This window comes from Chrysemys picta, chromosome 1 (assembly GCF_011386835.1).
Source record: "Chrysemys picta bellii isolate R12L10 chromosome 1, ASM1138683v2, whole genome shotgun sequence".
Classification (NCBI taxonomy): Eukaryota; Metazoa; Chordata; order Testudines; family Emydidae; genus Chrysemys; species Chrysemys picta.
This window is the reverse complement of record NC_088791.1, coordinates 217001385-217026167: the sequence shown is the minus strand read 5'-3', so window position 1 is coordinate 217026167 and position 24783 is coordinate 217001385. Positions and strand designations below refer to the sequence as shown.

At 44.0% G+C, this 24783-nt stretch overlaps 1 protein-coding gene across 8 annotated transcripts in view; it reads left to right on the top strand.

Annotated features, from left to right (window-relative positions):
• The window catches only part of CDKL5 (cyclin dependent kinase like 5), a 197846-nt gene that overhangs the window by 144970 nt on the left and 28093 nt on the right, over positions 1–24783 (top strand). For 7 of the 8 annotated variants that reach the window (XM_065580048.1, XM_005281557.5, XM_005281558.5 and 4 more), the window contains 3 exons: positions 9795–9984; positions 19462–19542; positions 22804–22964. In XM_065580048.1, coding sequence (XP_065436120.1) covers positions 9795–9984; positions 19462–19542; positions 22804–22964 — 432 coding nt within the window. Of the gene's footprint in view, positions 1–9027; positions 9145–9794; positions 9985–19461; positions 19543–22803; positions 22965–24783 lie in introns of those variants that run through there. The other variant, XM_042844633.2, reaches the window with a different exon arrangement.

Sequence of the window (24783 nt, the reverse complement as noted above, 5' to 3'; positions counted from 1 at the left end):
AGGCAAAAGTTGCCTAGCCTCATCACAGCCAGTCAGGAGGCCTATTGAGGCAGCAACTTTGCCACAGGCACTGAGCAGCCAGAGCACAAGTAATAGTTCTTCTTTGAGTTGTTCACACATGTATTCAGCTCAGGTGCACGCAACCAGAGCTGGAGAGTTTTCTGTAGCAGCATGCATGCCCTATGCCTCCTCGTGGCCTCAGCCAAGTCTATTTAGGGGTGGTGCCACCCCAACCCCCCTCAGTTCCATCTCGCCACCTGTGGCCTGAGTTGAAGCTCCCGGTCAGGTTTATCTTGCGGTTACTATGCAATTAGCAATTTTTTCCTATATTTGCTTTTGCAGTTCGTTCTTTATAATTGGTTATAGTTTAGCAGTAGTACCCATTAGTTAGTATTAGTTTAGATAGTATTAGGAGAGAGATCAATGGCGTGCCTTCACCAGGCTTCAAACATTATTTGTTGTGTGGGGTAGCTATCCCATTCAGTGATACCCACCTGAGCTACCTCTTATACCTTGGTGATGGGCATATCAAAGAGAGGTGCGGTATTTGTTTTTGTTTAAAAAAAAAAAACAGCTCTCTAGAAAAACTCACTTCAAGTAGCACCTCATGGAGTAGGTGGCATGATCTGCTTCGGCACCAGGGCCTTCAGCATCTAGCCCCACAACCAGCCTCTGAGGTAGCAATGATCTCGGACAGGCCCTTGAACTCAGACTCTCCTTCTCCTATATGGATTTTCTATGAACAAGAACCCATAAAAACGGACAGGAACCATTCCAAGTTCAAAAGAGTCCCCTCTACATCAAGAGGGGACTCCAAACATCACCAGCATTCTCCCAGTGTCCAGGGTAGAGCAAGGCCTTCATCCCATGGCTCCCTGCTACCATGATGGGATGCTACTAGTGCCACTACTTCTGATTAAATTCTTCCTCTCAGCTGATCTGGCTCATAATTGTTTTCAGCTTTGTGAAATTGGCCCTATTAAAGCACCAAATATATATATTAACAGTGTGGACTTTATTCTGCTTGCACATTATAAATGTGATCAAGTCATGATCATTTGTATCTAAACTACCTTTAATTTTCAGTTCTGTGGGCAATTCATTTTTATCCGTTAAGACAAGGTCTAATAAAGAATTTCCCTATTTTGGCTGCAACACTTTCTGAGTTAGGAAATTGGCATGTGTAATGTTCAGTAATTCCAAGGCAGTTTTAGAACTGTCATGCAGATTGAAGTCCCCCATGATCTCACAGCTTTTCCCCCTATACACTGCAGGTAGGTGTGTAAGGTGGCAGTCATCCTGTTCCTAGTGTGATTTGATGGTCTATAGCAGACACCAACTAGTACCCCATCTTGTATTTTATCTGTTAGGGCATTGATCCATAAGCATTCAAGATAATTTTCTTCTGAGTTATCAGTGACCTGGAAACACGTAATGCCATTTTTTACGTAGAATGCTACTCCCCAACCCCTTTTGTCCATTCAATCCTTCTTAATTGGGTTTTAACCATTGATTTTAATGTTTCAATCATAGGAATCATCCCACCAGGTTTCAGTAATAGCCACCAGATTGAATTTATGCTCATAAATTCCTCGTTTGTTACTCAGGCAATTAAAGAATTTCTTCCCTTCATGTCCTTTGGTTCCTTGATTAAATTTCTTCTGAACATCTCAATATTGTTCTGAGTGATCATATCTTCTCTTTTTACCCTCCACTTTTGCCATTAGTTTAACACCCTCCTGACTGCTCTAGCCAGCCTGTCCCCAAGGAGATTGGTTCCCCTTCTACGGAGTTGGAGGCCATCTAAACTATACAGCCCCCTCTCTGTATAGATGGACCAATGTTCCACAAAGTGAAAATCCTCCACAGTTAGGTTCACTTCCAGAATCTTCTGCCGTCTGTCTTGCTTTGCTCGTGAGGTAGGAAGGATCTCAGAGAAGATGACTTGGATCTTCATGTGGCAGTGCTACCAAGCCACAGGAAGTTCCAGAGATTTGTTATTTGGACTCAACGTTATCTGTACAGGGTGCTTCTCTTCAGAATAGCCTTGGCCCTACATGTATTTACCAAGTGGTGGCTGCCCATGTGGAGAAGAAAGGGATTCACATCTTCCCTTACACAGATGTTTGGTTAGTTTGGGGCAAATCAGAAACCAAAGCTCTCAATCACATTCAAGTCATCCCCTATCTCTTTGATCATCTGGGTCTCGTTAAATAGAGAAAATCCATGTTACTTCAGACACAAATCATGTTCATTGGGGTCCTACTTAATTCTACAAAATCAATGCCCTTTTTTTCTCAAGAGAGGTTTCAAGTAATTTACCAACTTTGTCCCTTAAATTCCACCTAACCACTATGGTCTGGATATGTTTGAGACTCTTGGGCCACATGGCTTCATCCGCTTATGTACTACTAAGTGGAAGGCTGCATGTGCACATTCTCCATGGTTGGCTAAAGTCTATTGACCAAATTTCCATTTGCTAGACAAGTTGGACAGGGTTCCTCCAATGGTTCTGAGATCAATGGAATGGTGGTAGGATCATAATAATGTTTGCAGAAGCATTCCCTTTCCCCCATCCCCAATGATCACCATAGTTATGGATGCTTCAAAGTCAGGTTGGGAGGCACATTTGGAGTCCTTGCAAGTCCAGGAGGTATGGACAGAATGAGAGGCATCTCTGAACATCAACATGCTTGAGCTCTGAGCAGTTTTCACTACCTGCCACACCTTCCTTCCCCATGTCCAAGGTCTGTCTGGATTCTCATGGACAATAGGACCATGATGTATTATGTGAACAGACAAGGGAGGGCTTGGTCCAATCAACTCTGTCAAAAGATGACGAAGCTGTGGTACTTTTGCATCAGGGAAAGTATCTCCCTGATGGCTACTTACTCACTGGATTCTCAGAATCATTTGGCCAATCATGACAGCAGATTCTTTTACTGCAATCACAAGTGGTTCCTCAACAGTAGAGTATGGAGGATCATTTTCAGAACTGCGGTTATCCCATCATTCAATCTGTTTGCTATATGACCCAAAAAGAAATGCCATCAGTTTTGTTTTCGGGCAGGTCTCGGTCTGGACTCAATAACTGATGCTTTCTTGGTGAAGTGTGGTCCGGACCTCATGTATGTGTTTCCTCAAACCCCCCCATTCCTCAGGTCATTCTCAAGTTGAAGCAGGACCAAGCCAGGATAATACTCATTGCTTTGGGTTGGCTGAGGCAGTGCTGATTTTTGGACCTCCACAGCCTCGGTCTAACCTCTACCACCTGTACCAGACCAGTTGTTACAACATCACATTTGGATTTGGCACTCGATCCCAAGCAGCCCGAGCCTTGTGACATGGCTGTTGAATGGCTAGATCAAGTAAATAAGGTTTCTTTGAGTGTAGTCCAACACGTCCTGCTTAGTAGTGGAAAGCAATCTACAAGGTCCACTTACTTGGCTAAATATAAGAGATTTTCAATCTAGTCAGCTGGCAGAAGTATTCAGCCATTGTTTGCTAAGATTCAGGCCATTGTGGAGTACTTATTGCGTCTTCAGATGAGCTAGCCATTCGTCTTCCAATGGATGGAAAGTCAGTTTTTTCTAATCCAATTGTAGTTAGATTCCTCAAAGGTATTATTTGTCTCTAATGCCCCTGTAAAAAATGCAGTTCCCATTTGGGACTTAACCACAGTGTTGACAGCCATTTCAGCCTTTAGCTCAGTGGTTTTCAACCTTTTTTCATTTGCGGATCCCTAAAAATTTTGAATAGAGGTGCAGATCCCCGTCCCTTTAGAAATCTTAGACATAGTATGCGGACCCTCAGGGGTCCGCGGACCACAGTTTGAAAACCACTGCTCTAGCTAATTGCTCTCTAGCTCGCCTTTCTCAGAGGATTGCTTTTCTTGTTGCACTACTATCAGCCAGAACAGTGGGAGAACACATACTGATGGCAGGCCCTCCATACATGCAGTTCGTCAAAGATAAAGTGCCCTTAAGACCACATCCAAAGATTTTGATGAAAGTTGTATTGGCCTATCATCTAAACCAAATGATATACTCACCTGTATTTTTTTCTTAAACCACTCCAGTAGGGATGAACAGAATTTTCATGCATTAGATGTGATATGAGCACAGGCATTCTGTTTAGATAGAATTAAGCCTTTTTGAGCATCTCCTCTCCCCTTTGTTTCTCATAGCAGTAGGATGAAAGGCTAGGCAGTTTCAGCACAGACTAGGTGAACTACAGCATGCGCTTCAACAGCCTAAGGGGTAGTGGACATAAGAATGGCCATCTTTGGTCAAACTAATGGTCCATCTAGCCCAGTATCCTGTCTTCTGACAGTGGCCAGTGCCAGATGCCTCAGAGTGAATGAACAGATCAGGGCAATTTATTAAGTGACCTTCCCTCACTGGAAAAACTGCTAGCTTGTTCCACAAGAGTGTGAGCTACTTCTGTAGCCTTCTTACAAGACACTTCTATTTTGGACATCTATAGGGCTTCATACATACCTTTATTCAACATTATACTATCACAGCTGCTTCCAGATCTGATGCAAGCTTTGGAAAAATTGTTTTGCAGTTGCTATTCAGGTAGGCTCTGAACTTCTTGGTAGTCACTGAATCATGGGCGGTTAGGTGAACGCGCCCTTAGATGCTCAAATACAGTCGTGATGCATTCTCCAGAAAACCCCATATTTAAAAAGAAAAAAAAATCTCAGATGTATCTATTGCAGTCTTTCCTTTACCATCAGTTTCTGCTGAAAGTTTCCTATATTTAAGGTGAATAAAGCATGTTAGTATGATCAAATTATGCTATTATCTATATGTGCTGTATGTTCTACAAGTACAGAGATTTGGTCACTATAGGGTCTGATTCTGGGAGTTGCTGAGCACACACAACTCCCAATACGCTAAATGAGAGTTGCAAGTATTCAGCACCACCAAAAAACAGATAATCTTATTGGAAACATTTGTTGAACTTTTATAAGTAGATAGTAGAAATTTCTTGTATATGTCAAAATTGAAACAGTCATTACCCTTTTAATAAATTCATCCCACTATTTCCAGCGCTGTGCTGACATCATTACTGTAGGACTTTTGTTACTGGTGCACAATGACAGTGGCATAATAAATTATTATATGCACAATGGTTGTCATTAAACAAAACTAGAGAAATATCAGTTTGTCAGCTTGTAGAGAGATATTATCAAGATTCTATGAAAGTGCTGCATGTAATAAAAAGTTACAAAAGAGAATAAACAGTGGCTTTTTAGTTATATAACATGAGGGATTGGGGTTTTTTTAATAAGTCTTTGTATATTAGTAAGTAGGCTCATAAAGGAAGAAGGTGATGAAGTGTAACTTTTGACAGTAATATACTGTGCATTCTTAATGTAAATTGACCCTTAATTTTCAAAAGTGTTCTGCTATCACAGGAAAATACAGCATAAAGTCTTGGTGCACAATGTAGACATAAACTTTGAATTAGCTTGTACAGAAGAGTATTGATTACAAATGTGTTTGACACTGTGATGTCTTTAGCTATTTCTGATACTTCATTTTAAAGTTAGGTTTTTATTGGCGCAACGTAATGTGTGTTCCTCTGCTGCACAGAATATGGCTGCAATAGTAAATATTTGTACTCTTTAAAACCGTGGAGAATATTATAATTTTAAAGAGGTTTATGGTTTCATTTAATCTGTGTGCATAAAAAGTGAAAGTACTTAACTTTTTCATAAGGGGAAGGAAACATTATTGTACAGTATCCAATTATTAATACATTATCCAAAATCTACTTACTTTAAAGAGCTTCAGGTAACTTTTAGTGAAGTACATTGTACCTTTTGGGGGTTATAAATTATTGACAAATACTAGCTTGTTTAAAGACATACCGTCCTGACAGACCAATTGAATTAGTGTCTGAAAGCATAATCTGCATTCTGTGCAGTGAGGGACTGTTTTACTTCCTTTTTATTCACTGTGGGTAGGCCTGTTGGTCTGTGTAATGTGTAGGAGTTCTTTCTCTTATACAGGCTCACCATGCCTACATTGTTTCCTGTGTTCTGCAGTTTGAGGAGGCAGGACCCTCACCCGTCAGTCAGCTGGTGGAGGTTTGACTTATGCTTTTGGAAAATGTCTGTTTAATCTGCTGCTTTATTGCAGATGGACAATTTTTCAGACCTCTTGATCTACAGCGCACAATGAAAAATCTATTAAACTGCCAGTCTGGGTCCAGAATTTTTCTTCTCATTGCTCGTGTTTGCAAGGAAGATAAATTGTTACTGACTTACAGGGGGGTTTAGCTCATTTTCCAGCTGCAGACGAAGCTTGCTCCATAACATGGAGCAGCCTTCCTTACTCCTTCCCTAGCCTAAGGCTTCACATGGGGGACCAGCCTACCGAGGAAAAGCCCAGGGAGAAAAGGTGCTTGTTGTGCTCATTTACCCTACAGCATTGCCAAACAGGAGAGTTGTACAGTTTTTGCTCTCAGAAGCTGCTCTGCTCCAGGAACTCCACAGCTGCCATATACCCCCTATGGCAGTGAGTCTCAAACTTTTGTACTGGTGACCCCTTTCACATAGCAAGCCTCTGAGTGTGACCCCCCCCCTTATAAATTAAAAACACTTTTTTATATATTTAACACCATTATAAATGCTGGAAGAGAAGAGGGGTTTGGGGGGGAGGCTGACGCCCAGTTTGAGAACCCCTGCCCTACGGGCACCAACAGGAGAAGCTTCTTATCTTTGGAACCTGTACCTAGCAATGTGATGCAGATTATAGTGGGGACAAGAGCACTAGCCCTCCTTTGACTCCCACCCTTCTCCCAATCTGAATGTACTAGCAGCATCACAAAAACAAATGGCATTGAGAAATTTCAGCATCAGGTCTGGGGGACGGGGGTGCATGGGAACTGTCTCTGCTAGATCAGCAAGAGGAATCAGTGGCCCAGACAGCTCCAGTAGCTCCATGTATTACATTTCCAGTAGCGCCAAGCCCCACCAGCACCAGAGACAAGATACCAGCAGGGCCGTCCTTCATGGGCCTTTAAGGAGCTTCATCATGCTCTGCCTTGCCATCCTTGGGCTGCTGCCAACACTCTTCTCCAGCTGAGATAAGTAATTTTTCTTAATGGTACTCCCCTCTCCCCCTAAGTGAAAGCATCACAGTGTCTCATGGCAACTTCTGGTAGGCAACCAGTCTATGCACCTTTGGCTTCCTACTTCATCTTTTCTAGCTCTCCACCCTTGGAGCAGGCTGGACTCAGTGGGCCTGTTCTCAAGCAAGGCTTCCCTGTGGGACCTGCCCAGGTGGAATCAGGTTATCTCACTCCAGCGTCTCAGGGCCCAAGCTGTCTCTGCAAGTAACCCTCTTGAGCCCTCCCATCACAAAGTGCACCAGAATGAAGTAACTGACTCAGAGCAACCCACAATGTAAGATTCAATCATCAAAGTAAGGAAGAACATAACAGCTATACTGGGTCAGACCAGTGGTCTAGCTAGCTCAGTATCCTGTCAGTGGACAGTGCCAGATGTGTCAGAGGAAGGAACAGAACAGGACAATTTTGAGTGAGCCACACTCTGTCATCTAGTCCAAATTCTGGAAGTTGGAGGTTTAGCGACACCTGGAGCATAGGTTTGCATCCCTGACCACCTTAGCAAATAGCCATTGATGGACCTATCTTCCAGGAACTTCATTCTTTTTTGAACCCAGGTATACTTTTGGCCTTCACAACATTCCCTGGCAATGAGTTCCACTGGTTAACTGTGCTTTATGTGAAGAAGTACTTTCTTTTGTTTGTTTTAAAGCTGCTGCCTATTAATTTCATTCAGTGACTTCTTGTTCTTGTGTTATGTGAGAGAGTAAATAACACTTTCTTCACACCATTCATGATTTTATAGATCTCTATCATATCACCCCTTAGTCATCTCTTCTAAGATGATCAGTCAGTCTTTTTTTAATGTCTCCTCATATGGAAACAGTTCCATGCCCCTAATATTTTTTGTTGCCCTTCTCCGTACCTTTTCCAATTCTAATGCATCTTGTTTGAGATGGGGTGACCAGAACTGCAGGCAGTATTCAAGGTGTGGGTGTACCATGAATTTATATAGTTGCATTATTATATTTTCTGTTTACTAATTTACCACTTTCCTAATAGTTCCTAACATTGTTAGCTTTTTTCACTGCTGCTGCATGTTGAGCAGATGTTTTAAGAGAGCTTATCCACGATGATTCCAAGATCTCTTTCTTGAGTGCTAAGAGCTAATTTAGACCCCATCATTTTGTATGTATAATTGGGATTATTTTTTCCACTGTGCATTACTTGGTACTTAACAGCATTGACATTCATGTGCCATTTTGTCACCCAGCTTAGTGAAATCCCTTTGTAACTCTTCACAGTCAGATTTGGACTTAACTATCTTGAGTAATTTTGTCTTATCTGCAGATGTTGCCACCTCACTGTTCACCCTCTTTTCCAGATCATTTAGCACTGGTCCCCGTGCAGATCCTTGGAAAACACTGCTATTTACTTCTCTATATTGTGAAAACTGACCATTTAATTCTATCCTTTGGTTCCTGTCTTTTAACCAGTTACTGATCCATGAGAAAAGGGAACAGATTTAGAACAGAATCTGTCAGGGCTCCCAATTCTTAATGACTTCTCAACCTAGAGACAGTCAAGCTAGTCAAGTATAAGATACCCTTTAAAACAGAATGTGAGCGCTCAGATTCCAGTGCTGAAAAGGAAAAGAGATGACAAATTAGTCTTTCTCAGTTCTGCCTTTATACCAAACGCTTGTTATTTCAGTGATCTCAGGAGAGTTCTCCCTACAGTCTGCTCAAAACATAAATATCCAAAAGAGAGTTGGTCACATGCTGCATGTCCACAAAGCAATTAAAATCCACCTTGCATGAATTCAAGTACACAGAAAATGAGTCGCTTTGTTTGTTTTGTATCACCAGCACTAAGAGGCCAAAAAACATCTAAAAGGGTTGCTAGATTTCGGAAGTATTGAATTGAAGTAGTATGTGATGCGAAGGAGCAAAATCTTAGAAGGAAGATCAAAGACCATCAAATAAGGGATTACCTACATCCGGAGCTGAAAAGTCTTGTCCTCTGAAGAGATCTGCCAGGCAGCAACTTGGTCATCCGCTTGTATGTTTACCAGACATGTATATTAGACAAATGTACCTTTCTGGACATTGCCTCTAATGGGAGAGTCCTGTATGCTACGCTACCTGAAATGTTTTCTTAACCATTTTTTTTCAACTTTGAAATAGTTATTGGAGGATTCCCTTTGGGATTCATTGATTTTAAAATTCTTTTGTAGGCGTGCTGAGCCTGGATAAGAGAAATTTGATACTTGATAATTTCTGTTCTCTGAGTAGCCAGTTTCAACATTCTCACCTTTTTCCACAGAATAAGAAAAAAATTGATTCAATTATATTCTATTCAGCTATGCTCTGTAGACAGGAAAAATCAAGAGAAGTTGGTGTTAGCTTAACTTTGAACATTAGAGTAATGTCTGTTTTTCTGCTTTGAAAATGTTCTTTATTGGTGAGTTTTCCAGAAAAGAAATGAAAGTCCTCAAGGGTAATTGACAAGTCTGATCTTGCCTTCTCAAACTGCCGTACAGTTAGAGAACCCACTCTGTAAATGGAGAGCCTAGAGAAGCAAATATCAAATTTATTTTCCCTGCTACAAGTAAGCTTAATGTAGACAAAAAGTTAATTGTTAAATGCAAAGAGATTGTCAAGAAGATATTTTTGTTGATTAGTGTGAACATTATTGTACTTGCTTTCCAGAGCCCCCTATGGGAAGTCTGTGGATATGTGGTCTGTAGGCTGCATTCTTGGGGAACTTAGTGATGGGCAGCCACTATTTCCTGGAGAAAGTGAAATTGACCAGCTTTTTACAATTCAGAAGGTGCTAGGACCACTTCCATCAGAGCAGATGAAGCTTTTCTACAGCAATCCTCGTTTCCATGGGCTGCGGGTAAGGGAGACTGACCAAAAACCTTTTCTTTCAGTCTTCTGTTGATGTGGTATTTAAACTAATAAATGTTTTAGTCCTTTTTCCCTCAGATTTTATATATTCTCTTATTTATTCTGAGCACTTCCATCTGAAAAGGTAAGGGATAGGTTTAGATTTTGAGGAGGTCATGGATTCATAAATAAAATTGCATTATGGTTACGCTGTTGCATGTGTAGATGCGTACATTATCACTTAAAATTATTTACATCATTGCTACGACTTTTTTGGCAGGTTAGAGTGTACACTCCAGTTAAGCTTTTGTTTAGACTAGGAGGCTGAATTTATCTCTAGCTCAGACAGTCGGTTCTCTAGATGGCAAGATCCCAAAAGAGTTTTATATTTGCAATTACTGTATTATCTCCAACAGCTCATGTCTAGAGGTCTTGTTTGTGGTTTATTACAATTTAGTTTTGGTTGTCTTGACAACTGCTGCCATTTTGTCAATTTAATTTATTCATAATGATGAATTTCTGCTCTAATCTGAAGTATTACACATGTTATCACAAAAATAATACATTAAAAGTTCTCCACAGTGTAAAGTGCTGTCCTGATTCGCTTCCGTTCCAGCCCATCCAACATAAACTTCATTGGATTCATGCATTGTAAAATGTTATACTGAGGAATGGAATAAAGTATATTTATTTTGTAGATTTAAAAACTCAAAATTCAGAAAGAAGGTGTGATGTTATTGTGATTAGCATAGGGCTGGGTGTCATGAAGACCTATGTCCTAATCCTGGGCCAGTGATTTACTGGTTGTTCTTGGGCAAGTAACTGCCTCTTTATCCCCATTTGTTAAATTGGAAGAATAATACTTACTCACCTACCAAATAGGGGTCATGTGAGAATTAATGAGGTAATATCTGTACAGTGCTTTGAGCATGCAAAGTGCTGTAAAAATGTTAATTATTATTATATTTAGTAATTCAGACTTGGGAAGGTTAGATAGACAAGAGAGCTGGAGTAGCTCTTTCCTGAGTGGAATGTTGACATCTTTTCCAACTGCATGTACACTATATGCTTATTCAATAGTTTTATAGTGGTGGTACAGCTTCCCTTTTGAACAGCATGAAACACTTAAATATAGAATTAATTTTGTCCCATGCTACCAAAGTGCTTTAAGAAACTGAAATCCTCATAAAGATGCTCTTTAGGGTTAATAAATATACGATGCATATATTGGGAATATGCAGATCTTACACAAAGCGATGCCATCATGATCCGTTCACAAGAGTTGGCACCAGACTAGCCTGTGAAATTCTCTGAAGAAATGAATCCATCCATCTCTAGGCTTCAGGAAACCCCACATTACCTTAATGCAGTTACCACCATCATGCACCATCTTCCTGTCTAGGATGGGCACTTCCAGCAATATTTTAGAAATTCAGATAAATGCTCCTCACCCTCCACATAGCTTTTTTCCTTCGGTGGTGCCACAGACTGATCCCCTGAACATCCTTTCAGCCAGGAGTGGCACCAGGGTTTTTGCCGCTCTAGGTGGCAGCGCTCCTCCTCTGAGCATTCGGCGGTGGGGGTCCTTCCGCTCCACGTCTTCGGGGCACTTCGGTGGCAGGTCCCGGAGTGAGTGACTGACCCGCCGCTGAATTTCCGCTGAAGACCCAGAGCGGAAGGACCCCCCGCCGCGAATTTCCGCTGAGGGCAGCAAAATGCAGCCCCCCAAATCCTACCTCCCTAGGCGACCGCCTAAGGTCACCTAGTGGAAGTGCCGGCCCTGCTTTCAGCCTCAGTAACTCACCACAACAATTCCAGGTCTCCTTCACTGTCTCCATGTTTTATTGTATTCCTCCAGCAGGCCTCAGCCTGTAGTGTTGTTTACATATATTTACAATCTATAGGCAGCTTCCCCACTTCCTTCTAAGGAAGGGAACAGTACTAGCAGTATCTAGTCCTGTGTACATCAGCCATCCTTCAGGCTCCCTGCTCCTTATCCACACTTCCTGTCTGTTTTATATAATCCTAGCTGCTGGGGTTGCATCCCCCCTCAATTATCCTTCAGCTCTAGCTCTGCTGGTTGGCATTAGAGTGACAGGGTGCTGAGAGAGCTCCTGGCTCCAGGCACCCTGTTACATCTGGGTCTTGAGGAGCAATGGGTGGCCTCTCTGAAGAAAACAGCTGTTGCATCTTAAAGACCCCAGGAAAACAGCACAGGGAGCAGAAACAAGCCAAAACCCACCCTAAAGATGTTAATGAACATCCCAAGATCTAAACAAAGGAGATTACTCCTAGCAGGAAACAGGGCTGGCAGTGTAGGGCTCTGTAAACATCATCCCATAAGTAGGTCGAGGTACATGCAGGTGATAGAATTAGAAAAATCCCTAATGGGAAATAGTTTCTAGATTCTCTCACCTTCTCTCACAGCTCTGACAACATACATCTCTCTAGTGGCTTCTTATTTAAGAGGCTACTAGATGTCAGTTACTCCATTTGAAGACAGGAGTACTCTCCACCTGGACTGTCCTCTTAAACAAGTTCTTGGAGAGTAGCGTCTGAATGAGATTCAGTTTGTTCTAAAAATGCTCCTTTTTGGCAAAATGGTGGCCCCTTCTGGAGATCCTCTTGCATCTTGTTAGATTAATGAATTGTAGCCAAGGCTATAGATCATCTAAGGTGTGCTCTGAGATCATATAGCAGACTTTCTATAAAAATATAACCCTGTCACTGATAGTAGGCAACCACCAGTCTCGAAAGACAATGGCATAAGCGCCAGAGCAGTTCAGTTACTCTGGGTCATGCTGCAGTATCACAGTGCCGGACTAGCGCATGAGGTCTGCTATGGTTTCCTATTTGTTCTCTTCAATTTCCTCCCCTCTCTTCAACCTCTTTGTTTCCCTAGTGCAGTGCAGTCCTTCAGTGTGGCCTGTTGCTAGCTGCATCTGTCCAGTTTGTGGTACCAATGCTGAAAAGTTTTCAAGTTCCTCTTCAACCTGAGTCTCAATTGGCCCAGTGGCCTTGGAGCATCTGCAAGTTCTCCATCCATGAGATCCTTTGGAATCCATCCATTGTTCATCCAGTACAGGTGGCCAAGCCATGCAGATGGACAAACCTATCACTGGTAAACCACTGTAAAGTGAAGAAAATAAAAATAACTTAAAGATTAGTAGTATTGCGACTGCGAAGATAGTGAACATGTTCTTTTTATCTCCCCTCAAAGTTCACATCATAATGCAATTTGTGAACAATAATGCTAGTAGAAACAAAGAAGAAACAAGGTAGTTTCTCTTCTATATGCTCAGAATTGCTGATCTCAAATGGAAAAATATTTATAAATTATCTTTGGATAGAATTGAATTATTTTTTAAAAATCTGATAATGATTTACAGTAAGGAAGCTTTACTAGCGCTCTAGATGTGAGAGGGTTGAAGAGTGCATATGAGAAGGTAGTACTTAAAAGTAGCTTTACAACACTTCCTACTCAGAGGCTGTTCATACCAAGCACCCAGGGTTAGATTCACAAAAAGTACATAGGCTCCTAACTGCCACTTTAGGTGCCCAAATCCCAGAATCAGGCCCCACTGGGATTCACAAAACCCCTGCTCAGCAGCCTCTGAGCCCCGGAGGCACCTAAAATCACTCTGTGCCTAAATTTTTGCAGTAACAGTTCTCTAGGCACCTATGTTTTTGCCTATGAGAATGCACGCTGCATCCCCCTGCCAGGCATCCAGACGCTTAAGTCCCAAGGTTTGCACCAACTGGGAGCAGATGAGAATTTTTCCACTTAACTGGCCTGTGAGGTCCGATCTCATAAGCTTCTCCACACCTAAGTTTCTTTGTGAATCTAGCCCTTAGTTCTCTAGGTCTTTCACTTTTTTTCAGTGACAACTGTGCTGTATTCTAAAATATGCATACGTTTTTGTATTTTACCTTTACTTTTTTGTTGTTGTAGCTTGTTAGGAGATGCATCTTAATCTGTTAACTTAATTTTGTTTCTTTCTGGTATTCTCAAGTTATTTCAGCATTTTATATAAGCATACATTAATCATTGTTGATGTTTTTTGGAAGGTACAGAAAAAGTGTGAGTGGCAAAGATCACCATGTATTCCTTATTCACAGGATTTTTACTTTAATGTAGTTACCGATCCCAGTTGGTAAGGAGCCATTCTTTAGCTTCCCGACGACACCAAGTCGCGGCACCGCGTTGGCCATCGAGGTCGGAGTCTGAGGTTGACTCAGGCCGCTCCAGCTACGTCCGCAGGGCGCCAGCGGGCAGGGAGTCCCAGGCCGCGTGGCAACCCCAATGGGGACTGCAAGGACAACGGCCCTTTTGGACCCCGTGGGCCTATCCTCAACAGCAAGGGACCTCCTTCAGAGCTTCAAAGTCCGGCTATTCGGTACATCAATCCCGATCCCCGCGCAGGCACCCCTCCACAGCTAAGAAGGCCACGGTGTCCAGGCCGCAGAACACTTCTCCAGAGCACCAGCGAGCAGAAGTGGCACCGAGCCCGGTGCCGTCCCGGGGACAATCAACCAGACAGGACCCGGACGTGCCCCTTGCCTATGAGGAGAGCAAGAAGGGCAGGTGGAGGAGGCACAGCAGCTCCTCATCTCCTCATCCCCAGACGAGGCTGTGGCGGGCACGACGGTGTCAGGGCCACCTCCGATAGACCACAGGGCACACCAGGAGCTGCTCCACAGGGTTGCTCAGAACTTGGCCCACGGGCGGAGGAGATGGTTGAGCAGGAGGATCCTATGGTGGACATCCTAAGCCCTGGGGGTCCCTCCAGGATTGCGCTCCCACTCATAAAGACAATCCAGACCAACTACAAGACGGTCTGGCAAACCCCAGCCTCCAGCACACTAACGGCCAAGGGGGTAGAGAGGAAGTACTTGGCCCCTTCCAAGGGCTACAAGTTCCTATTTTGTCATCCGGCCCTCTGTTCTCTGGTCGTCTCATCCATTATTGAACAGGAACGTCATGGCCAGCAAGCCCTGGCCTCCAAGGCCAAGGAGGCTAAACGGTAGGACCTCCAGTTACGGATTGCAAACCAGCAGGCAATCCTGAATAGGCATAATTTTAACTCCTGGGTGGCAGTTTCAAAATTTAAGGACCTCTTACCCCAGGGCTCTCAGCCTGAGTTTATGGCCCTTGTAGAAGAGGGAAAGGCAGTAGCCAAGACCTCTTTGCAGGCCTCTTTGTTCTGGCTGCTGTGTCTACCAAGTCCAATCGCCTCGGGTGTGCTGAAGCCACGCCAAGCACCGCATCACGCTTCGGGCTTCCCGCCAGAGGTCCAGAACACCCTCCAGGACCTCCCCTTCGAAGGGTCTGGCCTCTTTTCAGATCAGACTGATGCCAGGCTGCATAGCCTCAAAGCCTCCTGGGTCACCCTCAAGTCATTGGGAATGCACACTCCGGCGACTCAGAGGAAGCCGTTCAAGCCTCAGCCGCCTCAGCAGCGGCAGTACCAGCCTCGTCCTAGGCAGGAGCCTTATCGCAGGCAAGGCAGGGACAGTAGGCACAGGCGGAACAACGTGCCTAATCAGGGCCAGGGCAAGCCCCAGCCCGGCAATAAGCAGAGGGTTTGAAGGTGCGCTCGAGGACAGTGTACAAACCCAGCTCCCAGATCCTTCCCCAAGTTTCTTGAACCGGTTGTTCCACTTCTACCTTGCATGATCCTGTATAACATCGGACCGTTGGGTCTTTCCCACGGTACAAGTGGGATACATGCTGCAGTTCTCCTCCTTCCCTCCTACCCACCCCCCTTCCCCGTCCGTCTTCAGGGACCCCTCTCACGAGCAACTCCTTATGCAGGAGGTTCAGTCACTCCTCGAGGCGAGTACGGTGGAGGAAGTCTCTTGGGAACTAAGGGGGAAAGGGGTTTACTCCCCTTTTCTTATCCCCAAGGCAAAGGAGGGCCTTCGGCCCATTTTAGACCTCTGCGGACTCAACAAATTCTTAGTCAAGATCCGCTTCTGTATGGTCTCCCTGGGCATTATTATCCCATCCCTGGATCCGGGGGATTGGTATGCTGCCCTCGACATGAAAAACGCGTACTTTCATATCGCCATTCACCCTGCTCACCGGCGGTTCCTACGTTCGCCATAAACCAGCACCATTACCAGTTTACGGTCCTCCCATTCGGCCTGGCAGTAGCCCCCTGCGTGTCCACGAAATGCACGTCAGTAGTGGCAGCCTTTCTGCGAAAGAGGAGAATACGAGTATACCCGTACCTAGACGATTGGCTCCTCACTGGTCGGTCCGAAGAGTAGGTCCGTTCCCATGTGACGGTGGCCCTGGACGCATTCCGCAGGCTGGGTCTCCTCGTCAACATGCCCAAGTCTTCCCTGATACGAACGCAAAGGCTGGAGTTCATCGGGGCAGTGCTGGACTTGGTGCAGGCGTGAGCGAGCCTCCCAGAACCCAGATTCCTGGCCATCCAACGCATGGTAGAATCGATGTTAAGGTTTCCCACTACTGACTGTCTGCAGCTTCTAGGGCACGTGGCGGCGTGCACTTACGTGGTCAAGTATGCTCGGCTGAGACTCAGGATCTTACAAGCATGGCTCGTCCGATCGTATCACCCGAGCAGAGATCCCCTAGACCTCGTTATGACTATTTCTGCCCAGGTGTTGGACTCCCTGCGTTGGTGGCTGAATCGGACGGTAGTATGCAAGGGTATCCCCTTCGCCGCACCGCAGCCTGCTCTGATGCTAGTGACAGATGCGTCAGACCTCGGCTGGGGGGCTCACTTAGGGGACCTAAGGACACAGGGCCTGTGATCCGGGGACGAAGTGTTGCTCCACATCAATGTGAAGGAGCTCAGGGCGGTTTGTCTGGCCTGCCAAACCTTTCATGCTACTTTGGAAGGTCACAGCATGATGGTTCTGACAGACTATACCACTTCCATATTTTATATAAACAAACAAGGCGGAGCCCACTCCTCTCCCCTCTGCCGCGAGGCTCTTCTCCTGTGGGACTTCTGTATAGCTCGCTCCATCCATCTCGAAGCAGCATACCTTCCGGGAGCGTGGAACGAGCTGGCGGACCACCTCAGCAGATTGTACCGCATGCACGAGTGGTCAGACATCTTGCAATTGGTCTTCCAGAAGTGGGGATTTCCCCAAATGGACCTCTTTGCCACCAAGGACAAGAGCCAATGTCCACAGTTTTGTTTGTTCCAGAACCACAGTCCGGGCTCGGTCACAGAGGCGTTCGCGATCCCTTGGGGCGGGAGCCTGAAGTATGCCTTTCCTCCGCTCCCGCTCATCCACAGAGTCCTCCTCAAAGTTCGCAGGGACAAGGCGACGATAATTTTGATCGCCCCCCTTGGCCGTGTCAACACTGGTTTACGATCCTGCTAGAGCTGTCAGTGGCTGCCCCGATTGCCCTATCCCTGCACCAGGATCTCATCATGCAGGACTGCGGGCGCCTGCTCCACCCAAATCTACAGTCTCTGCATCTCATGGCGTGGAAACTCTGTGGCTGAATGCTATGGTGAGCCAGTGCTTTCTTCTGGTAAGGCAAATTCTCCTTGGCAGTCAGAAACCCTCCACTAGTGCTACCTACCTAGCTAAGTGGAAAAGATTCTCCTGCTGGTGTGAGCCTAAGCAGGTACAGCTGCTCCAGGCCACCATTCCAGTCATCCTAGAATATCTCCTACATCTCAAGCATCAAGGTCCCGTCCCTTCCTCGATCAGGGTGCATCTGGCGGCCATTTTGGCGTTCCACCCGGGGGAATCCGAGTGTTTGGTGTTTTCTAACCCCCTGGTAGTGCGGTTCCTCAAGAGACTGGAGAGGGTGTTCCCTTACTCATGCCCACCGGACCCGCCCTGGAACCTAAATTTGGTCCTCTCCAAGCTCTGGGCCCTCCGTTTTTGAGCCCCTTACCTCTTGCTCTCTTCTCCACTTTTCCTGGAAGGTGGCATTCCTGGTGGCCATTATGTCCGCAAGGAGGATGTCCGAATTGAGGGCCCTCACCTTGGAACCGCCTTATACAGTCTTTTATAAGGACAAGGTGCAGCTCAGGCCGCACCCTAAATTCTTCCCTAAAGTAGTCTTGCAATTTCATATGGGCCAGGACATGTTTGCTAGTGTTCTTTCCTAAACCACACACAGACCCAAGTCACCGTATCCTGCACATTCTGGATGTCCAACGGGCCCTGGTGTTCTATTTGGAGCTGACCAAGCCATTCCACAAGTCGACACAATTGTTTGTCGCAATAGCCGACAGAATTAAAGGTCTTCCGGTCTCGGCGCAGCGTATATTGTCATGGATTGCGGACTGCATTTGCGCGTGCTACGAGCTGGCTAAGGTTCCCAGCCCCGGTGATCACGGCTCACTCGACCAGGGCGCAAGCATCTTCATCAGCTTTCCTGGTGCAGGTCCCGATCCACGAGATTTGTAAAGCAGCCACTTGATTCTCGGTGCACACTTTCACAGCCCAGTACACGGTCAATCAGCAGGCCAGAGATGATGCGGTAGTTGGCAGGGCTGTTCTCCAATCAATTGTTCCATGACTCCTACCCTCCTCTGATGGTAAGCTTGTGAGTCACCTAATGTGGAATGGATGTGAACAAGCACTTGAAGAAAAAACGGTTACCTACCTCTCGTAACTGTTCTTCGAGATGTGGTGTTCACGTCCATTACACTCTCCACCCTCCTTCCCCTCTGAAGGGGAGTTGGGTTGGCAGGGGTGTATATGCACTGGCATGGAGGCGCCACTCTAGGGGACTCCCCTGCCGACCCAACGGGAGCAGCTAAGGGAAAAAGTTTCCGACGTCCGTGCACCTGGTGCACGCACACCTAATGTGGAATGGACGTGAACAACACATCTTGAAGAACAACAGTTACGAGATGTAGGTAACCATTTTTTCCAGAAAGTTCTTGCTAGACTTAGTACTTGGAAAGAAGATTGGTTGTTCTATTTCTAGGTGATCTTCTTTCCCAAAAAGTTTTCCAAGTAATCTGTTTAATCCTTCATTAATTAATTCCGTACCATTCATGCTCAAAATGAGATTATTTTCAGGTCAATTTAGAACATTTTGGAATAAAACCTGTGTTCAGCTTTCTTGTACTTCTCCCATTATTAGCTTGTTTATACTTTCCATATTTCTATGAATCGTAATACCAGCGACAGCCAGTTGTATATCTAACTGGATTATTTTAGTCATTGATGAGAACATCTGGTTGAATATCTTGTTCACCAAGGATACCTTCCCTTGCTCTGATTGAATGAACTGTTGTACATATGGTATATCAACAGAAAATTGTATGTTTAATGCTATTGTGTTTCAGGTACCCCTGTGTCCACTTTAACACATGGTTATTATTTCACATGGTACCCCTTTTACTTCCTACTACCTACTCTCTTTTGATGTCTACTGGTTTGACAGAACAAGCAGTGTCTAAGCCACTTCCCTTTATATAAATGTTTTGGAGATTTACAGACACCGTACATTTATGCTGTATTCTTATTTTTACAGTTCCCAGCAGTCAACCATCCTCAATCTTTGGAGAGGAGATATTTAGGAATTTTAAGTGGTGTTTTGCTTGACCTTATGAAGGTAGGAAAAGCTGCATTATTTGTTTGTGTATATTATATAGGGGAAGTTCGCAGTGACCACTACATTTATATTTCCTAATACAGTCCCTTTTTAAAAAAGAATCTTCTGAACTTGTTTTGATAACTTTAACAACCTCCATTGTTTGCAGCAGATCTTTGATATTTCCTGGGGGAAAGCCCCGAGGTCAGAAAAATACCTTTTGCTAGTGCCATGAAATTCTCTTCAGATTTGGCTGAGTTGTAATCTGCTAATAATCTTCATTTCTCTGTTCTGTATTACACTGTTACTGCTTGATTTTTGGCAACATGCCAGAAACAATGAATATTCCAAGCTTGGGTCCCCACCATCACTCCAGCACCATACACTGCACCCTGAACAGTTAGAAGCCGAAACTCAGCCTGGCTGTTGTTGGAGCAGCTATACTGGCAGGGGTGTGAACCATCTTTGCTCCCATCAGCCACCCTCTCTTCTCAGCATTGTAACTGATGGAGACCTTTTCCCTTCCCCACCTCCCACCCCCACTTGATGGGAGTGATATGGGAATTCCTGGAGCAGAGACAAATACTAATAATTCATCATGGGAACCAAGATAGCATGAGTTCTAAACTCATCTTGAATATAGTGGGCCCAAATATTATCCATTGAGCCATATTGCCTTTCAGAAAAGAGCTGCTCATAGCTTTATCTTTTTCTGTGGAGTCTAAAATTGGGCTACTTGGGCATAATCCACTGTCTCAGTGTCTTGTGCATCCCCCTTTATTGGCCGCTTTCATATTGTTAGCTAATGTAATTAGCAGAAGCTCAATTGGTAGCAGTCTGTGTTGCAGTGCTGAGGACTGAAACACAGAGGTCATGATGCATGATAGGAAGGGTGTTTGTAATAAAATTTGTCTTTCCCCTTCCTCTGTCTTGTAACTAGTTTTTTTTTTTTGTATGTTATTTCCTAGATTTTTTAAAGTCATTTGGGTTGCAAAATCAAGCACTTGAAAATTAAGAAATGCCAGAATTAAAGTTGTCTGTGAAACCTTAATTCTATCTTTCTTGTGTGTATTCGTGGGAATTATTATATGGTTTTTAATTATATGATCTCATATTGTCTTTTCCATAGGACTCTTTCCTCATTCAGTACACAGAATGGGTGGTGCTCAGGGGCTGTTTAGAGAATGAGGTGGTTGGCAGTAGAACCCCTAGAGGTTAGAAGTATGTAAAAAATGGGGCTGTGGACTGCAAGAGGAGAAACTATGGTTTTGTAGTTAAGGCAGGTGAATGCTACACAGGAGAATTCATTGATATCCATGCCTCTACTGCTAACTTCCTAAGTGGTGCTGGGCGAATCACTTAAAATGTTGACATGTGGCCCCTATTTGTATGTTCCTCAGTTTCTGCATGCCCAGACACATGGAGCCTGATTGTCAGAACAGCTGAGCATTCTCAACTGTAATTGAAGTCCATTGAAGCTATGGTTTTTCAGCTCCTCTGAAGTAAGGGGCTGTGTCTGGAGGAATGAGCACCAGGGTGGGAGTCCAGTGGCCCTGAATTCTAACCCTGGCTTCACCAGTGGTTTGCTGTGTGGCCTCATGCTCTTTGCCTTACTTTCCCCATCTGTAAAATGGGGGAGAATAATCGTCTCCTCTCACAGGGGACTTGTGAAGAAAATTCATTAGTATTTGCGAGGCAGTCCAAAACTGTACTGATGAGAGCCATAGAAAAGATCATAAAAAATTAATAATTCCGTGCATTGTATGGTGTGTAGTACAGGCAAGTCTACGCATTGTACTAGGAGGATAAAAAGAAGCCTCATTTCCTGAGCACCATCCATCCTGTGCACTGAATGAAGCAGGGGTCCTGTGGGGGGGGGGAATAGTATGTAGTCGCGTAATTAACAGGGTGTTATAATACAGACACACAAAGGGGCTGAATTAAGGTTGCACAGGCACCTGATTCTGTCATTTCCTAACTTTTAAATGGTTGACAATGCAACATGAATAACTTTATTTTAATATAGGTTTTGTTTTGGGTGTTTATTTAGAAAGAGGTAAGGGATACAGAAAGATGAATTATGAATAGAATACATTTATCCTCACTGATGATAGTATATGTTCTATTGAAAGGGCCGGCTCTAGGCACCAGCGTCCCAAGCATGTGCTAGGGGCGGCGTTCCGGCCCTTTGGGGCAGCAGTCCGGCCCTTCTTTTGTTTTGTTTTAGTGGCGGCAGCACTCCGCTTTTTCGCTTGGGGCGGCAAAAAACCTGGAGGCGGCCCTGTCTATTGAGCCAATAATTTCTAAGTGTGGCTCTGATCCTGCAAAGACTTATGCATGTGAGATTACTCACTGTATGTAATGGAACAACTTTACACACTGTGAGCAATCGGTTTGCTTTCATGTTCCACCATGGTATGTATTGGTTCTAAATATGAAACACAGATAGCCTTAGGATATCTTACAACTTTTTAAAAGCTGTATTTTGTTATAAATTACCAATAACTGTTGGAGGATAAGAGAGAACATAGAAATAATATGTTCTCTGTGTTCATAGTAGACAAAAATGTCCTATTTTAGTTCAAGTATGAGTATTGTTTGTTTCTCATATTAACTTACCACAACTATTAATATATTTCTTACAGAACTTGTGCAAATAGCAGTCATAATATGTTGCAAATTAGTCACCCCTGTTAGTTTCTAACTTTATAATTAAATGTTCATTCTCTAAATATCAAAAATGTTATCTGTCTTCAGAAATAGAACAAACATCACCAATTTTATAATAGGAATTTCCTTCTGACTACTGTAGATGAATTACTGGTGAAATCATAGCCCCACGAAATCAATGACAAAACTCCCTGTGTGTGTGTGTTTTAAGTTTTAAAGCATATTTTTATAAATAGCAAAGCTCTTTGAATGAACTTTATCAAACCTCTTTTATTATGTATCATTTTTGTGTGTATGTTTATTGCTTCTGAAAGCAGAATTGTTCTTCACTCTCACACTTCCGTGGCTTTATCTTGCAATTAGAAACAAGGAACTGAGTTTCTTAGAGACCTGTGCAGCTCAGTATTGAGATGAGTTCAATACAGTGTAAATGGAGTGATGATTTGCTGTTAAATGGTATATTAATATAACTGTAAATCATTCTTGCAGTTGCACATAATAATCTCACAGAAACTATTGAGATGAGACGCTCAAAACTATTGAGCTACAAGTTTTGCTGTGACTGGTTTAAATACTAATACTTGTTTAAAATCCAGACTTTGTTTTCCAAAGAACTTGCTGAAGCTGGATCCAGCAGATAGATACTTGACAGAGCAATGTTTGAACCATCCTTCGTTTCAAACTCAGAGACTCTTGGATCGTTGTGGAAGTTCACCTTCACGGTCAGCTAAGAGAAAACCTTACCATGTAGATAGCAACACATTGTCTAACAGGTAAATACAGTAACCAGATCCTCATCAGCTTCATTTGTTGCATTAATGAGTAAGTTCCTTTTAGGTTTATATATTAAATCATCTTCACAAAAAGAACACAAGATGTCTGATAATTTTGTCATATTGGTATACATATTGTTTTCTATGTCTGAGGTTAACATGAGAGATAAAGCCAGTTCATCCCTAAAGCACTCTTCTTCCACACTCACTTTTGGTAATCGATTAAAGATAGGTTAAAGGCCCAATTACATAAAATAAAATAAGTGTGTGTGTGTGTGTATATATGTGTGTGTGTATATGTGTGTATATATGTGTATATATAGTATTTTTTTTGTACTTGTAATAAAAATATGGGGCTGATAGCACTGCCTGTTGTTAAACTTGCCCAACACCCCCCATTATAAGTCACTGTTTTCAGTTGCTTACAACTTTGTCAAACTTCAACCATTCAAGCTGAAACTTTCCTTTCTAGGTGTCTGGCTGTGGCTGATATTTTTTGAAAAATTCAGCAAAAATGGTTCAGCCGTTTCTGAAAATGAGCCTAGGGTTTGCCTATGTTAAAAAAAAATTTGCCTTGGAGCAGAGACTTCAAATTTGGCAGACAGGTGGCATTTGTGACAATGTGCCTTTTGTTGTTCCCCTGAAAATCCACCCAAATTTGGCCAATTGCATTTCACACATATCAAGTACAGTCAAACCCCGCAATAAGGTGCCCCGCCATAACGCAAAATCGCATATAACGTGATCACAATTTGGCCCCCGTTTAAGACCTACTGTATTACTGTATGTACCAGTGGTCCCCCCCACCCCATGCCACCTGCCAGGATATTGATGTGCCCCCACCTAGTGCCAAGGAAGGGAGAGAAGCTGTGTCCCCGCGCCTGCCAGGGACAGTGAGCACCGGCACCCACAGCCCTGTTGTTCTCTGTCCCCGGCAGGTGCGGGGCCATGGCTTCTCTCCAGCTTTAAGAGGAGCTGTGGCCCCGCGCCTGCTGGGGACAGAGAGCTCCAGGACTGCAGGCGCCGGTGCTCTCTGACCCGGGCAGGCGCGGGGCCACAGCTTCTCTCCCCTGCTGGGCACTAGGGGCACTAGGCGGCGCACATCAATGCACCGCCTTGGGGACCACTGACTGGCTTGAAACCCAGCTATACCGCGACCCCGCATTTAGCGCGATGTAATTTTTTGGACCCCAAACATCGCGGTATAGCGGGGTTTCACTGTATAGACTTCTGAGATTTTAAAGAGACAAGGTGGGTGAGGTAATATCTTTTATTGCACCAATATAAAAGGTTGTTACAAGGAGGAGGGAGAAAATTATTCTCCTTAATCTCTCAGGGTGGACAAAAAGCTTAAATTGCAGCAAAGGCAGTTTACATTGGACATTAGGAAAAACTTCCTAACTGTCCAGGGTAGTTAAGCACTGAAATAAATTGCCCGGGTAGGTTGTGGACACTCCATCATTGGAGGTTTTTAAGAGCAGATTAGACAAACACGTTTCGGGGATGGTCTAGATAATATTTAGTCTTGCCATGAGTGCAGGGGACTGGACCAAATGACTTCTTGAAGTCCCTTCCAGTCCTATGATTCTGTGAACTTCTCAATGAAAGACATTACCTTACCCATCTTGTCTTTCTAATCTCCTGGGAGCGACATGGTTACAACACCACTGCAAACATTAGATTTTGGCAGCTGGATATTTGATCTGATCTGGGCATGCTCCAGCCTGGGCCTGAGCAGGACTATCTCTGCAATAGCAGCTCTGGGCTGATGCTGGGTCTAGATACCTGAACTGGGAGCAGGGACACAATCTCAAGCAGT